Source organism: Melanaphis sacchari, unplaced genomic scaffold, assembly GCF_002803265.2.
Source record: "Melanaphis sacchari strain LSU unplaced genomic scaffold, SCAv2.0 Contig4_pilon_pilon, whole genome shotgun sequence".
Taxonomy (NCBI): domain Eukaryota; kingdom Metazoa; phylum Arthropoda; class Insecta; order Hemiptera; family Aphididae; genus Melanaphis; species Melanaphis sacchari.
The window spans coordinates 11410493-11428949 of record NW_020271335.1 but is presented as its reverse complement, the minus strand read 5'-3'; the positions used below and the strand labels follow the sequence as shown (position 1 = coordinate 11428949).

Genomic DNA, 18457 nt, shown 5'->3' with positions numbered 1-18457 from the left:
TAGTTAATATATCTATTCTATTTGATAGTTATAGCCAACATAAGAACATTCTATCTCGAAATCTTTCGTTTATTTTCAATATGTAATTGAGGTTGTATCTATGAGTGTGGGGGGGGGGTGAACCGGGACACTTGCCTTGAATGTCTTTTTTATTAATTATAATATATGAAGTATTATTATACAAATTAAAATTTTCATATGAATTTGACTATAAATACTTCCATTTCCCATACCAACAATGGAAAAAACCTAATGGGGATTATTTGTATGTATTATAAATAAATAATTTTTTTTGTACTTATTTATTAGAGTACATTTTTTTGCAAATAGCATATACCTACAGATTAAACATTACGATAACCAGACGACACATTATGCTAAAAACTTTTTTATTTTTAGAGTATTTTATACATAAGTATAACAATGGCATAATAAAGGGGGCTGAATTATGAGCAGGTACTAATTTTTTACTTTGCTCCGGGTAAAAAATATACTAGATCCTGCACTGTATATTACAATTATTTACCTTTAGATCACCAAAAAATAAATAGTTAGTAATCATGCGTTAATTATAGTAAACTCGTTGAAAACTATTATATAATATTATAAGATCCGTCAAAACTCTTTTAAGTACCTGAATATCTGGTAATGTGGGTATAATACAATTTCCCGTAGTAAAATCTGCAGTAATCAGCACTATAATCGTATGTCTTATATTTATAATTCAATATTAGAACTGTTAATAGGTAACTAGCAGTGTCAATATTTTCGGAAATTGAACTTTATAGCCAAAACTTTCACAAAATGGTTTACGTCACACTTTTGAATGTTTTGCAAATAATTGTCATCTTATAGATTTGCTTTTTTCTATTATTTTTGCAATATTTTTTTGTTAATAAAAACGATAAAATAATAATAAACCACAACGATTTAATAAATAAATTTAACTTTTTATGTTTTTTTTTTTATTGTTTCCACCGCCTCTTAGGTCTTAAACATCTGTAATAGTATTCTTTTTTATTTATTATTATATTATGCTTTTAATTTGGATAATTTTTCAAATAGTGCTATTATTCAAATACTAAAAATACCATTAATTTAATTGAAAAAATAATAAATAAGTATAATTTTTAAGTTTCTTCGAATTACGTTTTATTCTTAAACAACTTTTTTTTTCAAATTATACACAGAATAAAGTCGATATAAAATATAATAAATAATACCGTAATATACATTATACATACAGCGTTTCGTATAGCATATAAAATGATTATTTATTAATGTTATTATACCGCCCTCTTACATTTAACTATATTATATTATATAGTCACTTATTTAAAATACCTCTGTATACATTATACAGCTATAAATGGATATAATTTCTTCGTTTATCTCATTCCCTCGTAATATTAAAATACACATATTTTTTCAATAAATGCTAATAAATTGGTTATTAGAATATTACTTATTAATATCTAAATAATAGGTAATAATTTTTTTTCACCCGCTGGCCTGCGGTTTAATTTTTTTCATTAAAACCGCAGTAATACTTTTTATCAATTAATTAATTTATTTATCTATAATTAATGTAATCTGATCATATAAAATTCATAAATTATATTCATCGTATTTCCGCAGTCCAACCTCTGAAGTTAAACGTCTATAAAGGATCTATCTTTTTTTTTTTATTTATAAATTGTTTATATAAATATACTTATCTGGCATATAATTACCATAGTGGCAAGCCTAAGAAGGGTCCCTAGATATGCGACACTCACTATAAATCGTAAGCTTTTATTGGTTTAAAAAATTGCTAATTATACTAATAATAGGTGTTAAAACTTTAAATTAATGCAAATCTTTGTAATTAATTTATCTAATAACACCGCGTTACTTTTAGAATTTCTGATAGGACTACTGATTTTTATAACACTCTATTATTTTTTACAAATATCTTATTTACTATAGTATTAATATTTTAAAATGGCACTATTTTCATATTGAAACAATAATAATACTATTTAGATAAACATGAAGACGTCTTCTAGCAAAATAAAATTATTGATATTATAATTTAGTAACATGACGATTTGAAATTTTAGAACAAATTGCTGTATTCACTTAACCTGAGTGTATAGGGAATGAATACATATATTGAATATTCAGGGTTTGCTGTGAACTTCTCTGAGGATTTATTTTTTTTATCGAACACGATTACAAGGTTAAATACTAAATAGCAATAGAGCATTACAGTGTTAAAATATATATAATAAATGTGTTATAAAGGATATGTTGTTAATTATACACTATAATATGTCGGTTATATTTATGTATATTTATATTTTACTAAATTAATTGTTTAAGTTTGATTTTGAAAAAAGATACCAGTACTGTCAGTAGTCAGTACTATACTGCATTGTTTAATATTTATAGTAACTGTGAATTTATAAATTTATGACTATATTTTGAAGTGACAATGTGATTATTTTATGTGAATTTAATATAAATATTTCAAGAGATTAAAAATAATATTATCCTCTTGGTTTAATTAATTGTTGGAATAGTTCCTATAATATTATTAATAGTTCTCATAACATGAATATATTTAAATTATCCATCTTACTTCCTTATCGATATAATGACTGCACACGCTCATGTCAATTGAGTTTCGTGAGAATTGCTTGTCGGTAAAGTTATTTAAGTGAGCGTGTTGACTTAAAGTTTAAAAACAACTTTTAATGAAATTTATTATTAGGTATAATTTGTAGGTTTAGGAAGTATATTTAATCGTATCTCAATTTTATTGTAAACTAATTTAGTTTTATATGGAATCAATCGCATATAATATATTATAAACATAAAACTTATGAGCGCGTTACATAAGTTATTTTCTGATTTATGCAGTAAAAACAAGTTTGGAAATAAACACACAATATAATATATTGTGTACATTTTGTATATATGCTCCAATACTTGCATAGACATAAACATACAATATATATTATATGTATACATGGTGATAGCAGTACACATTATAATATAAAGTGTTTTAATATTATAGATATGCGCAATAGTTTCGAGTCGTTTCGGACAAAACGGCACGTATATAATACTACTCAAATGCAGATGTTTTATGTGTGTGTCTGTGTGTTCGTGTATTTATTTTATGTATATAATATTGCTGCAGAAATAATATTATATCAAATATTCATGCACAAGTAGCAATCCGTTGCCGCGTACGTTTTTTTTTTTCGAAATTCAAACGGCGGTTACAAGACCCAATTTCGCCACATGTCCTTTGCTTCTATGTATATATAGTTCATTATGTTTTTGTTTTTTTCCCGGAACTCGCCCTTGGGAAAAAAACGGAAAAGGCGCCCCCTTGCAATATACCTATACGCGCTTCTCACGATATTTCACCCGGGGGAAATGCCGACACGTCGTCGGGACGGATTTGTAGACGGAGGGTTGAACTGCAAGAGTCCCCCGTGCGCGCGGAACACAAAAGGCGAAAAAACCGTTAAGACCAGTTCTTCCTGCGTCTTCGGAAGGAAGAGGAGAAACGGACACGTCAAAGACCCCCGGAACGCGCCCCGGATTCGTTGCTGCCCCCCTCCGACCTGTGGACCGGATCCATTGTGCGATACCACCTCAGACACTATTGTGTTTGTATTATTATTATTATTTAATCGTAATAATAGCCCAGACGTGTGGGGGGGAAAATGGAAAGAAAAAAAATTTCAATCGGCGTTTCATAATGTACAATAATGGTCGTTCGTGGCTCGACGTACCACTCGTATAGTAACTACGACTATAATACTGCAGTCGACGAGACCTAGACGAGAAATTTGGCAATGACTTGTGTAACACTATCGGCCCGAGTCTATACCGAGTGCGAACACGCATATACAATACACATATGCAAGTGGTTTCTGAGAAGAGAATTTAAAGGCAAATAGTCTGCGCAATGCGACCTATTATATTATTATATGTATTATGTAAAGTACCTATGTGTATGGTATTTCACATAAATCCATTGCCTGCGTATTTGCCAAGCTGCACATGATTTTATCCATTATGTTCACAAATTTTAAACACGATCAAGCGGTGCCATACGATTGTGCTCGGTTTACCTTTTTCTGTTCAAAAAACGCAACACGATTGCGCTCCATTAAATATATGTGTCCCTTATGTATTTATTATATAATTATTATACATCAGTGTTTCTGGGAGATGGTATTTTGCGCCATTTTAATTACCTGTAATTTGCGCCATCAAAAGGTACATTTAAGGACGTATGTAATTTGCGCCAAAATATAAAAACATAACATGTATTTTGCGCCACATATACAAATTAATTTTGGTAATTTGCGCCACGACAGAAAACGAAAAGGAATATGTAATTTGCGCCACACTTTTAACTTCAGTATTGCTGGAATTTACCAGATAAATTTACTGAAATAATCACATAGGATATACAATAGTCAATAATACGTATCGACGTGTATCCAATATAATATTGTTGTGTTCTACTGATAATAGACATATCATCTCTATTAGATTACGTCTAATCTAACGAAAATTTTCAATCTATTGTTACATATTGTTAATATTGAACAGCAATGTCGCGAATCGTGATATTTACAATTAGTCCGATATAAATCGCGTGTGCGTTCATGTTATTTATTTTATTTTAAAATTTTATAAAAATATAAGTAATGGAAAATAGTACAAATATTGGTGAAATTATTAAAAGCACCAGAGGTAAAGATTTATTATTATTTTCAAATTTTACGTATCGCAAAGTGCATGAATCGAAAAATGCTTCAGTACGATGGCGTTGTACTGTCAGAACTTGCACTGCAAAAGTGTATACTTCTATAGAAAATATTGTAGAAATAGTTGAAATTGTAAATGAACATAACGGGCATGATCAACCAAGTATAGACAGAAAAATGTTTTCAAACGGATGTAAGAGAAAAGCTGTGGAAAATCTGTATACTAAACCAAGTAAGATATTACGAACTGAAATTTCTGAAAATATATCTAATTTACAAACTATCACTACTGATGATATATCACTAGTTCGACGTAATATTTATAACGCCCGTAGAAAAATGGTGCCACCATTACCTAAAACAATGGAAGAATTGCAAAATAGTATAAGCAATTTAAATTTGAAAACGGACCTCAATGAGCAATTTTTATTAATAAATGATCCGAACTGTCATATAATAATATTTTCATGTGACACAAATTTAAAAGTTCTATGCGAATCTGAGATTATATATATGGATGGAACTTTTGAATATTGTCCCAAGTTATTTACGCAATTGTTTTCTTTGCATGGTTTATGCAATGATCATTATATACCACTATTATTTGCATTACTTCCAGACAAAAAAACTTCAACTTACGTAAATTTATTTAAAAATATCATACATTTGTGTAATGCACGTGAACTTTCTCTAAAACCAAATTTATTTATATCTGATTTTGAAGAAGCAATTCATGTAGCATTGAGACAAGTCTGGGATGACACTAAAATATTTGGTTGTAGATTTCACCTAACTCAGTCGTGGTATAGAAAAATTCAGGAATTAGGATTATCCAACGTATATCAAAACAATAAAACAGAAGAAAGCAAGTGGCTAAACCATACATTTGGGTTGCCATTTATTTCTCCAAATGAAGTCAGTAACTGTTTTATTGAAGATTTTATGTCATCGATTCCTAATGACATAAGATTTCAAAAATATGCCGATTATTTAGTTGACACATATATCTGTGAAGAGGCTAAATTTCCACCAATAATTTGGGCTGCGAATATCGCGTCACTATCTCTCACTACTAATGCTTGCGAATCATATCATTCACGTTTCAATTCCGAGTTCTATTACCCACATCCTACTATTTACCACTTTTTGGATGTACTGAAAGGATTTCAAACCGAAACATTGATTAAAATTAAAAGTATACATCTTAAAAAAACGAAATTCTACTAAAAATAAAATTCGTTTGGAAACTTTTCAACAAATATATGAAGACTACAGACAAAATAAAATTGACAGAAAAGGCTTAGTTTCGTCATTAAGCTATAAATATAAAAAAAAACGTGAGTAAGCTAAGTATTATAAGTAGCTAGGTATTTTATTTCAAAAATTATATGTTATACTACGAAAATTGTACATACTTAAGAAACTTTAAATTTATACATTTATTTACAATTATTTTTTTTTTTATTTATTAAAATTAAAATGTTTCAGCATATTATCATTTTTATATACCCATCAGATTTTATAAGTTTTATTACTAAACTGAAAATCTTTATATACTAAACGAAACTGAGATTATTCATTTATTATTTACAATTATTTTTATTTATTAAAATTAAAATGTTTCAGCATATTATCATTTTTTATATATCAGATTTTTATATGTTTTATTACTAAACGAAAATTTACTTATTTAATATACATGGAGTTCGTTTTGTGAATTTTGTGAACTGTGGCGCAAATTACAATTTTTGTAGGTAAACGATGGCGCAGATTACATATTGCCTTTTTACTTAGTTTTATTTGGCGCAAATTACAAACTAAAAAAGTGGCGCAAATTACCAAAATACAATTTTAGATGTGGCGCAAATTACATATATTTTTTTTTTTTTTGGGTTGTTTTTGGCGCAAATTACATACGCCCGTGTTTCTGAATTGCGGGCGAATCGGAATATCATTATTTAGGATGAATACAATTCATTCATTTTTAGTGCATATTTTAATATTTTTGTTATTAATTTATATTTTTACGCATTCTTATTTAAATAATAAATTATTAAATATCGTCAAAATAAACATAAGTTTCAAAACTTTTCAGCTTATAATAAAGTAGACTGAAAAAAAAATTGTAAATATACAAATAATTGTGTGTAGTAATATATTAAAATAATATAAAAAATTGTACTAAAAAAAAAACTAATAAATTTACTAATGATATAAAAAAAATATATATTATATATAAAAATACTATAAAAAGTTATAAAAGTTAACAATAAATTGAAAATTAAATATTATCTCGATTACTCAAGTGCACGTACTAAAATACCGGGTTATACATTTTGGGAAACCAAGCTAAGGAAAACCAAGTCCGATTTTTAAATGGTGTATTGGAAATTTTTTAAATATATGTATATATTATACTATATATAATAAGGACAAATATATATTGGAGTACAATCGTGTTGCGTTTTGTGCAAGTGAAAAGGTAAAACGGGTTTGATCGTGTTAATTGGTTAGACGCAATTGTGTTGTGTTTTTTTAATGGAAAAAAGTAAGCCGGGTGCAATCGTGTTACAGCCGATCAATCAAACTCTTTATTTCGATCAAAAATTGCAAAATACCAGAAGGTATTTCTAAAAATATTTGTCATCTAATAAATAAATTAAAATAACATAAATACGATATAGGTACTATACAGTATACATGCCGAACCTTAAATATAATATTATACTATATAGAAGATAAATGATTTTTAAATATATACAAATAATTTATTTTGAATATTTTTTAATAACTATGTAGAAAAACATAACTATTTCAGTTCAAAAGCAATGAACGTTAAAAAAAATGAAATAATTTAATTACATTACTTTATGGTTTATTTTAATTATTATTTAATGTTATTATATAGTTGTTGAAATTAATTTATTATTAGTTTACTAATGAAATCGAACATTATTTTGTTATTTAAACATTTATCATTTTATGGGTCATATACATTACTACTGTAAATTAGAATAATACAAAATTAAGCCTTTGTTAACTTAGTTAACGCAATAACTTTAAAGTTAGAACAGCTAACAGAACTAAGAAATATATAATACTCGTAATAAACTAATAATATGTCGACCCAAGACTGATGTATAGATATATTTGCTATATTTACTATTGGAAACTTATCTTGTAAAGTTAGTATGGTAAGTTCATAGCGATTAAAAATGTATATTAATTAATAGATAATTTTATGAAATAGAAGTGTTTTGAATTAAATTTTTTATGTTAAATATAATATAGTAATATTTAATAAGCTTTATTATATTTTATCAATGTTTCACTTTGTGAATATTTACGATTTCGGGCTTAATCTCAAATACTAATAAAAATAATCATAAAAAATTGTTAAGTATACAATGGACGGAACCATTCAAACTTTATTTTTTACTTTATTTTATCTTAAACAAATTAAAGTTGTTAAATATTAATCAAAAATCAAGACATTAAGTATGACTAAATATTTTGTACCACAGTCATTTAGAGATTGCTTACAAATTGCTTATCAGAACAACGATACAGATTATTCATATTCATATTATTAAAATATAACTTATAGGTATATTGTATTTATTATTCTAAAATTATATTTTTTGATTATTAAAAATAAGATTATCAATTTAATATTTATTCAATACAACTGAAATGAACACGGTACATTATGATTACAGATTTGCAAATTCCATTTGTGTTAAATGTATAAATTAAAAAAAAAATTATGAATATTATTATAATTTATAATAATTTGATTTTTAATTGGTTTATTTAAAATACTTAAATAAATTTAGATATACCTTTATAAAATAAGTAAAATAAATCTGTAAGGTACAGATTTTAAACATTTGAAATAAAGTTTGAAGTTAATAAATTATTAATAATAATTGAAAAAATCAAAATATAGAACGCGAATAAAAATTTTTATTATTAAATTATTTTGTTCACATTGGATAATGTTTTGAAAGGGGCTAAGCCCTTCCACTCCTCCCCCCCCCAAAGTAAATAAATAAAAGTATTGGATACTATCCAGAGTATAAAATACTTATTTTATATTAGCAACAAAAATTTCAAAATACTCTATAATAGTCGTTTTATTTTTTAATTTTAAATAAAATAATATAAACATTACATGCAGTTTTCAATTACTGAAATTGAACATTGTTATGATAACACTAAATTTGGAACATACCATTATTATTATTACTAACGCTTAAACATTTTTAATGTCTAATAAATAGTACTTACTTAATAAATTTAGTCTTGCAAGTGCGATGCGCCTGCGAGTTAATTTCTTAAAATTTTAGTCTCTTCTCCCAAATTAAATTGTATTTAACTATATTGGTATGGAAATATGTTTATCAGAAATTCAAAAAAATTAAAGTTTTTTATATCATTACACAGATAATACATTTTATGTAACTTGAGTAGTCAGTACATGACAAACTATAATCTTTATAGCTTTATTATATCGTAAACCATACGTCATATAATAATATACCTACCTATGTATATGCATTCGGCTAATTGCCGTAGATAGTATTTATTAACCTATTTATATTATTTTTAATGTTTTGGTTAACAGCATACTTTAATATTGCTTGCACGGCATATCAAAAATAAACGAGCGCAAGTACGTCTTTGGCTGCAGCAGTGTTGAAATAACAGAACCACGTTGGTGCAATATAGTAAAGTAATCATAGGTATGATTAGGGAAGTCTGATCTTATCTAGATCGAAATGTTTCAAAAAATATGATATACAATATTATTATAAAATTCAATATTATACTGAAGATTATAATAGGTATATTTCATGGCTGGGAAGGAGGTGGGCTAACAAAAAAGATTACTGTGTCTGTAGTGTTGTACTATTATAGTTCGTATAATATATAAACGCAGTAGTTTATTGATGCAGTAGGCTTATAACTTAAAAGACTATAAATATATATTAAAGTGATCGCGTGTCCGAAGGAAAAAGTAAAATAAGTTTACGGACATTTTATGATACAGATATTTAAAATATTCCGTTTAAATATTTCTTTTTTATATTACAATAATAATAATATTAAGGTAAACGTACTTTGTCGCGCGTGTAACGATATATTATTGTTATGGTAGTGCGACGAGTTAAAAGTAAAAAAGCGTAAACAATTTTTTTTGCACACGCCACTGCAGACAATATAATATAATTATATTACAATGTAAAAAAATCGATCGTTATTGGAACGGCACGGCGCCGCTCCGGAAAGGGGTGTGAATATGGCTATAGCACTTCAGGTACGATAATAATAATAATAATAATAATAATAACACGTGTTCCGGTTTGCGTCATTGAGTTCCGTCTGAGGAATATAATAATATGATATGTTATTATAAATATATATGATACATTTATCTTAGCTTGTCTATTGTTCAAGTTTATAAACAACAATATATAAATACACATATATAGAGTAATTCACCAAACATGCTCACCCTAGTTTTTCCCGGTAATAATGAATTAAAATTCTGGTTTTTGGAATATTTAAATATACTTAAAGACCATGGTTTAATATTCATGAGATTTCTTGTACTACTTAAGTAATATAATGATTTAACAACTGTTTTTAAAATTAAAATTCTTTTTTTACTATAAATTATTTAATAGATAATTTTTTTGAAAATGTTGATGTATCTATTACAGAAATTAAATGAATATTTTCTCAGTTATAAAATATTTGTATTAATAGTAGTAAAAGATAAGAGGAGTTCTAATTTGAAAAACAGAAATTTTTATCTTCACATGACAATCCCAGACTATAATACCTAATTAGCAGTTAGCACAAAAAACCCAAGAATTTTAAAATACGGTTTTTAAAATTATTTAAAACTTTTAAAGTCAGATTTTGAATAATTGCATTACAAAAGTAAAAAAAGAGGTAAACATGCCCGGTGAATCACCCTGTATATAGACGTGGTAGGTGACGTGGACCCTAGTCCACGTCACCAAGAGGGTGAGTTAACGCGCGCGCGCTGGAGCTTGAATTTTCTACCCGCGTTATATATAGGAATAAGTACCACACAGCCGCCGTTTTTGCTGTCGTAGCGTGAACACGGCCGAGGCCAATAATCGTATCATGGGCTAGCGGGAGTAGGTAGACAGCGATTTTAATACGTATGGATCCAACCTAGGGAGGTAATTATAATTTTTACATTATACATATCACGTTTTACAGTACTGTCATACTAATAAAATAAAATGTAATGTAATTATTTGATTTCAAGTCTACAAACACTGTTATTTGTTATTGCTGTATGTAGGTATTAAAATATACAAACGATAATTAAAGTGTTTTCAAACTTTTTAAACACACAGCATAATAAAAATTACGATTAAAAAGCTAAACTTACTTATTCTAAGTCCAGTCGTCCAAACGATTAGACAGCCAAATGTGAAAGAAATATGGACAGACCAGAAAATACAACTAATTATTTTTTTGTGTTATACAATTATAATTATTTAATGGATTAGAAAAAATTCTGAAATCTAGGACTATATAAAAAAAATTACAAGTCAAATCAGAGAATGAAAAAAACTGCATAATAACAAACTCCAAATACAGTTTCAGAGGCACGATATAGTTAAAGAAGCTGTTAAGAGAAGAGTTATATAGACAGGCCATGCCATGTAGAAACAAGTCTCTAGTGAAGCGAGTGATTGAAGAAGGACATGCAGGTAAATTACAGTATGGAGAGTTCGAGCTCCTCTACCGTACGAATAAAATCATATAATGTGAAAACATACATTTAGTCATATACACCATTAAGCTTACGCGCCGCCCGGCTGCCGTACACTATAGTAGCAGTCAACGGCTGCTACACGGTTCAGCAAAGGAAAAATGTCGTCGCCGTGTAATGTGAAAGAGTATATTATACTTTTCTTCGCGCCACTAAAATAAAATCGCCGTCGGAGGTTTTACTGTATGGCGGTCAAAACCGTGTAATGTGAAAAGATCTTTTGGGAAACCAAAGTTAATATGGATGGAAAGATTGTATGAAGAAGGACATCAGAACAATAGAACCAGAAGTTAGTCGGAGAGAAAAGACAGAAGACAAGAGTAGGTGGCAAGATTTGTATTTAGCGGCATGATCTTAAAGGTCGAAACCAGTAGAAAAGGAGATATTTTGATAATTATTTTTGCAGCAGGTATTTGTACTCATATAATTACATTGATATCGTAATGTGGTGTAGAATCCTCAAACATTACACGATAATAATGATTATGGTCATACGACGTAAACAATTTATATACAATACACACGAACTAATCATTAATGGTTGTTTATAGCTTATAATTTAATAATTATTTAAAGCTATATATATTTATGTCTCAATATCGATTACGACGATGTTAATACGCTGTATAGACATTTCCAATAACAATTAATTTAAGTTTTAATTATTTTATTCAAAATAATATACTTTACACTACACAGTATATTAATTTCGTTGTTTACAATTATTTGAACTAATAATTTAAAAAATCGGCTCGGTCCATACTTTTTTATGAAAAATTATATGTTTTGCACTTTCTTTGTCTCTATAACAGTGTGTTGTGTATTTTAAAACGTTAATTTGAATTTAAAATTCAAAATTTTGTTTATACGAATTGTTATTTACGAGGGTCCAGGGCCCCGGGGCATTGTCGTACCCTGCTGTTGCATAGTTACGCCACTAAGTCACGGACGTTTTATTGGATTTCCTCGGGACTTCAAGTATTGTATGTGCAGTACACAGAGACGAAATTAAGTAACTAAGTAACTTTTTGCCGCACTGTGTTTCGTATAATAAAACAACTACATAATGTGTATATATTATAATAATTTATATAAATACAATAAAATGTACAGTTTTCTAAATTTTAAAATATTAACGCCATAATATACATTACAATAATAAAACAAATTTTACTCTTTTGACCATCATGATTTGGATTTTTTTTTTTAAATTTACTCTTGTACGTTTTAATCATTTTATAAGTTTTAATATCAGTTAATTTCTATGACACGAACGATATAGTTCGCCCACACTGTATTAGTTTTTAATATTTTATCTGAAAGTGTTGCGTATGCAAAAGCTTCTGTTTGATTTGCTAACCTTCCCAATTTCCATTCTTCCTAAACCAAAAGCCACTTTGATGCCAAAAACATATAATTAAATCTGAGAAGCAGTACATTGTCACCCTTTGAAAATTCGAAATGGTAGTATAAAGGTAATAAACTACTTATCATCTAGTACAGTACTATCTAACCTACTGTACGTTATATCCGGGGGTGTCATGTTCTTTATTAAGAATTTATAATATTCATGCGTATCCCGGCATAAATCAAAAAGTCACATATACCTATATATATATATATAACATGTATTTGTGCTGTATTCAAAATATTGCATACAAGATGATAAATTCACTTCTATTTTATATTATCTAGCTATAGAGTTTAATATATAATATAAACAAAGTGATTCACCAAGTATACTCACCTCCTTTTCTTTTTCAATTATGCGATTCGGTATTAAAAACCTGGTTTATTGAATTTTTAAAATATACTTAATGACTATATTTTTAAATTTTTGAGATTTTCTGTAAGTACTACTTAAGGAAAGTTTCATAAAGAAATAAACTTATGTTTTTCAAATGACAACTAACCTTTTATGGATAAATTTTAAAAATTTCGACGTATCAAAATCAAAATTCAAACGAGAATTTTTTTTTAGGTCCATAATTATGAATAGGTTTGAAAGATATAATAATTGAGCTATGATGATTTGAAAAAATTATTATGTATAATTAATCTATCAATATTTATAATTTATAAAAATGATCTATAACATCTATTTTTTTATTTTTATAAAATAATTTTTAATGGAAATTTTCCTTAATATAAACATTTTAATAACTAACAATTTATTCGTTAATATTCTAATTTAGATACATACATTTTTTTTAAATATTCACTCAATAATTTCTAATATAAAAAAAAAGGATTTTATTTGAAAAGTAGAACTATACATTGCCACAGAATATTCTCTAAGTAGTAAATAAAATCTGATAAATTCGAAAATATGATTTTAAGTGTATTTTTAAAAACTTCGGAAATCGGAATTTAAAATTAAATTTATTCAATGAAATAAATGGGTTTCTCATAGTTGGGAAGTCGTTCTGTAAATGTGTAAGTATAAATCTACAGGCAAATACAGCATCAAATGGTTTGCTGTAATGCGATTCAGTATCAATTTTTTTAGTTATTATGCGTGTTTAAAGTGAGAAATCTATTTCTGTAAAGTTATTAGGTATAAATATTATTTTATTGTTCTTTATAGCGAAGACAATGAAAGATACGACAAAGTTCGTACATGTGTATTACAAATGATTGACAATATTTATTTTGTACATGTCAGAAATATAATAATTTTATTGATTAGACAATAATCAATATATAATCAGTGGTTCTTAAATTAGGGTTAGCTCATACCGGGGAAATGCGACGCTGTTGGTGGAAACCTACATATAGACTTATAAACAAGTTAAATAATATACTTAGTCTACAGCTTTACAGGTCTATGTTCCAACTATGGGAAATCGCTTATGATAACACGACTACACGAGGTTTATAGTAAACTATTTTATACAAAAAAAATAAGTTATTTGAATGAAAATTGCAGGGATGGTGGTTCACCGTTTGAAAAAGTTTATTACACCTACGTCCACGTAGTTCAAAATTTTAAAATATTATATTTTATACAATGTACATTTTACACATATATACATATCGACAAAAACGAAATAATAATTATATTTCATGGAGGTAATCCAAGCAGAAGTTTTTAGTTATCAGCAAGTTGCATGTATTCAGCTGAATTTGTTATATTAAACATTCGTTATTATCAACTATCTGACCCTAATATAATTCCTAATAATCCTCGTCCCTATACATTTAGCTGAAACAACTACGCCACAAACTAATATAACTCTCACAAAATGTATACATAGCTAATGGATCGTTATTTATCCAAGCCAATGTCTCTGTGTACATATATTGCAACAGGGGTTGCCACCACGGAAAGCTTAGCAAGCCGATAAGTTCGACCCGGGCGAAAGGGAAAACCCGAATAAAAAAAATAACGCAATGACAGTTTATTGAGGGGCCGACGTGGCATACATCCCTCTTTTAATTCTACTCTCAGTGATGTTTTTTTTATACCTACGCCTGCGTTATAAAAGCGTTTACTTGGTAACTTTTAACTTGATTGCAATTACATACCCAGTACTCACTTTATATTTTTTTCGATCTTCGAAGACGTTCTTAGCGACATGTTTATAAACTATCACTCACATAGTACAGAACTTTTATTTTTTTACCCATATATACAATATTATAGTGAAACAAATAATAGTTCTCGGTTTAATTGTGTTTACAGTATATATGTATTTCTTTTAAAAGTTAAAAAACCTTTTAAGTTTTATTTTTCAGTTCATTGCATATTACAGATATAGTGAAATAAATACATACAAATATGGTCCATTATGAAGGTAATTTTTCTTTTCCAATATAATATAGTTTAATTAATGAGAAAATTGTGAAAATCATTGACACATAAATTTGTGAAAATATACAAGTTTTTAACAATAATTCGCTCATTAAGACTAAAAATAAATATTTTTAAAATATCACTAAAATTATAATATGATTTTTACTTGTTTATTTCTGAAAAAATTATCTTGGATGACTGTTTATTTGGATTGAGGTTATAGAATATTATGAACTTATTTCAATGGTTTGGATTTCAATAAATATCTACTTGAAATACTTGAAAATTGTTGTTTAATATTATTTATTTATTTATTCAAGAAGTTTATGGGCCCTATTATACAAGTTCATGTGTGGGCATGTAAGCTCACATGTCTAATACAATACAATACAATATTTTAATATATGTATAAAATATTAAAGCATATAAATTATATTTAAAGAAAGTTTATAGAATATTAAATTTTAAAACCATTGTAATAGTTAATTAAATTAATTAAATTATTTATAATATTAATTTCACACGATTGAATAGTCTTATTCTTCTTCAAGACTAAATAACTAGTTTATACAATAATTAAATTATTCAAATTGCAGCTATAGCTTAATAGGTTGTCAAAATGCTTATGTATAAATGTATAATGTTTTCATTATTAGTCTATTCATAAAAATGAATACATGCACATTTTTAAACACTAGGAACAATGTTGAAAATAATTAACCTTTGATTTATTGAGAAAATACGATTAAATATAAACAAGATCGATTCACCTGATGACGGAACCCCTATACTGATAATATGATGATAATAAAATTGTTACTGTTTACAATGCACGTTTGTGTATTCTATTAAAATGTCAAGTGAGTAGCAATTCACGTAGCTGTACAGACATCACGATTAATGTGACTTTAACGTATCTATTATACATCCAGTAAACATTAGTGTAAAATTATGAATATATAGAGATATTCGCTGAGCATGCTTATTTTTTAATATTCCTTTAATAATGCATTTATTAAAATTTTGATTTTTGGAATATTTATAGGTAGGTATCTAAAAGTAGTTACTGAAATCCTTAGTTTGCTTTAAACTTTGAAGAATGTTCTGGCATATACATTTTTTTCTAAATACAAACCACTCATTAGTGTTATAAATCATTAAAGAAGTGATTTTTCGAAAATATTGATTATGTAAATCGAAATTTTAACCAGTGTTTATTGAGTTATTATTTAAACTTAATTATTAAGGATAATAATCTATAATAATAAGTAATATTTTATGTAAAGTCATTATTAAAAACTTTTTTTTTATTAATAGTTAATACCCACAGAAAGTTTAATTACTCAGAAACTACTCGTTTAAAATGCATTAACATTTTCAAAATAATCATCTAATTAAATAATATTTGAAAGGATGATTTTTAAGTGCACATAGTAATTTCAAAAATCAAAATTTGAATGAATGCATCATTTTAAAAGATAAAAGTGTGGTGTTCGTATTTGATGAATGATCTTGAACATGTACTATAAATGGCGCCGGCCACGGGTGTATTCTGTAAAATAATCTTTATGCCTTTTTGGCCCACGATATCCTTTTCGGGGTTTTTAAATGTATTTTTGCCGCCGCCGCGGAACTCACTCGAGAGTTTTTCGCGCTTTGTGCGTCAGCAGTCATGCGTAAAACAACTTGAGAAAAGGGGTTTAAACAAAAGAGAAACGCCGGCACTGCAAAACGTCCAATATTAACCGCATCTTCTACGCTATATAATTGAATAATTCCATCATGATCGAGCCCCGAGGCCGACGAAAGGGTTTGCACATATTATACTGTGTATTTGTGTGCATAAAGTAAGGTACTCTATAGTATACCAACTATGTATAGACTTGTAGTACCTAATTGACAATATACACGCCGATTTTATACTACAGTCGTTTAATACGCTTGTTGTGACGCAATTATATAACCACATAATTAAACGTGAATGACGTTTCGTCTTTATAGTTCATATTGAAAACATAAAAATCAACACTAAAATTATAATGCAGAAGAAATTAAAAACATTTGGAAGTGCGTGATTGCGTCATATTAAGAATATTATCGTCTATCGATTTACATAAATATTAGGGGGTGTCTGTTATTTGTCGAAGGTCTTATTACCTTATAATATAAATAATATACAAATATATGTATATAATTTATTTTAATACATGTAGATAATATATATATATATATGTGATTTACCATAATAATTGAATTATTCGATTCATGTTCGGACGTACTGAGCCGTGATCTGACGTGATAATAGTGGCAAAAACTACAACAAAAATGATAATGTTAACTCTAATTAGAAGATATCAAACAACAATTATACAACTGTATGTATAAAATACATTCTATTTTATCCGATATACCGCAGTATTTATATAATCAAAAATCAAACGATACACTACCGTATACAACATTAAAATTTGATCATTTACAAATTTCAACGGAAAACTACACAAAATTACACACCCGTTTTTATTGCTTTTAATACAGACAACTATATTATATACATACGAAACCGAAAGAATGTTTATTGTGTGTCATTGATATTACACCATTGACATCATTATTTATAGTTGTCGGAATACTATCAAAACCATTATATGCATGATGCATTACATAATATGCATATGATTTCGAACGTTTGAAATCTTAAATCCTATAAATATATAAAATATATTGTTATTGCCAGTAGGTAGTTAATTTTCTTCAACAACCGTTCCATCATGTTGAAATGTTTTCATCTTCAGCTTTAAGAGTAATTTTTGATAAAAAATTGGATCTATAAGAATCTGCAGTTCATATTTTATTGTGTCAAAAGTGAAAAATACTCGATAATTTTAAAAATAATTGGGTAAAATAAAAAAAAAAAAAATGTATAAAGAAAAATGAAAATATTTAGAGAAATATTTACCAGTTTTCAAGGAATAATTAAAGAGATTTTTACTATTAAAAATTAAAAATTACATAAAATATTTTCGTATTTCATTTTCTAAAAATGATGTAATTTATAAAATA

At 27.2% G+C, this 18457-nt stretch overlaps 1 protein-coding gene across 1 annotated transcript; it reads left to right on the top strand.

Annotated features, from left to right (window-relative positions):
- The first annotated feature begins 4955 nt into the window (after positions 1 to 4955).
- On the top strand, positions 4956 to 9443 carry LOC112599244. The gene is made up of 2 exons (XM_025346063.1): positions 4956 to 5973; positions 9406 to 9443. Exons 1-2 carry the CDS (start codon positions 4956 to 4958, stop codon positions 9441 to 9443), a joined length of 1056 nt encoding a protein of 351 aa, XP_025201848.1.
- The last annotated feature ends 9014 nt before the right edge of the window (positions 9444 to 18457 follow it).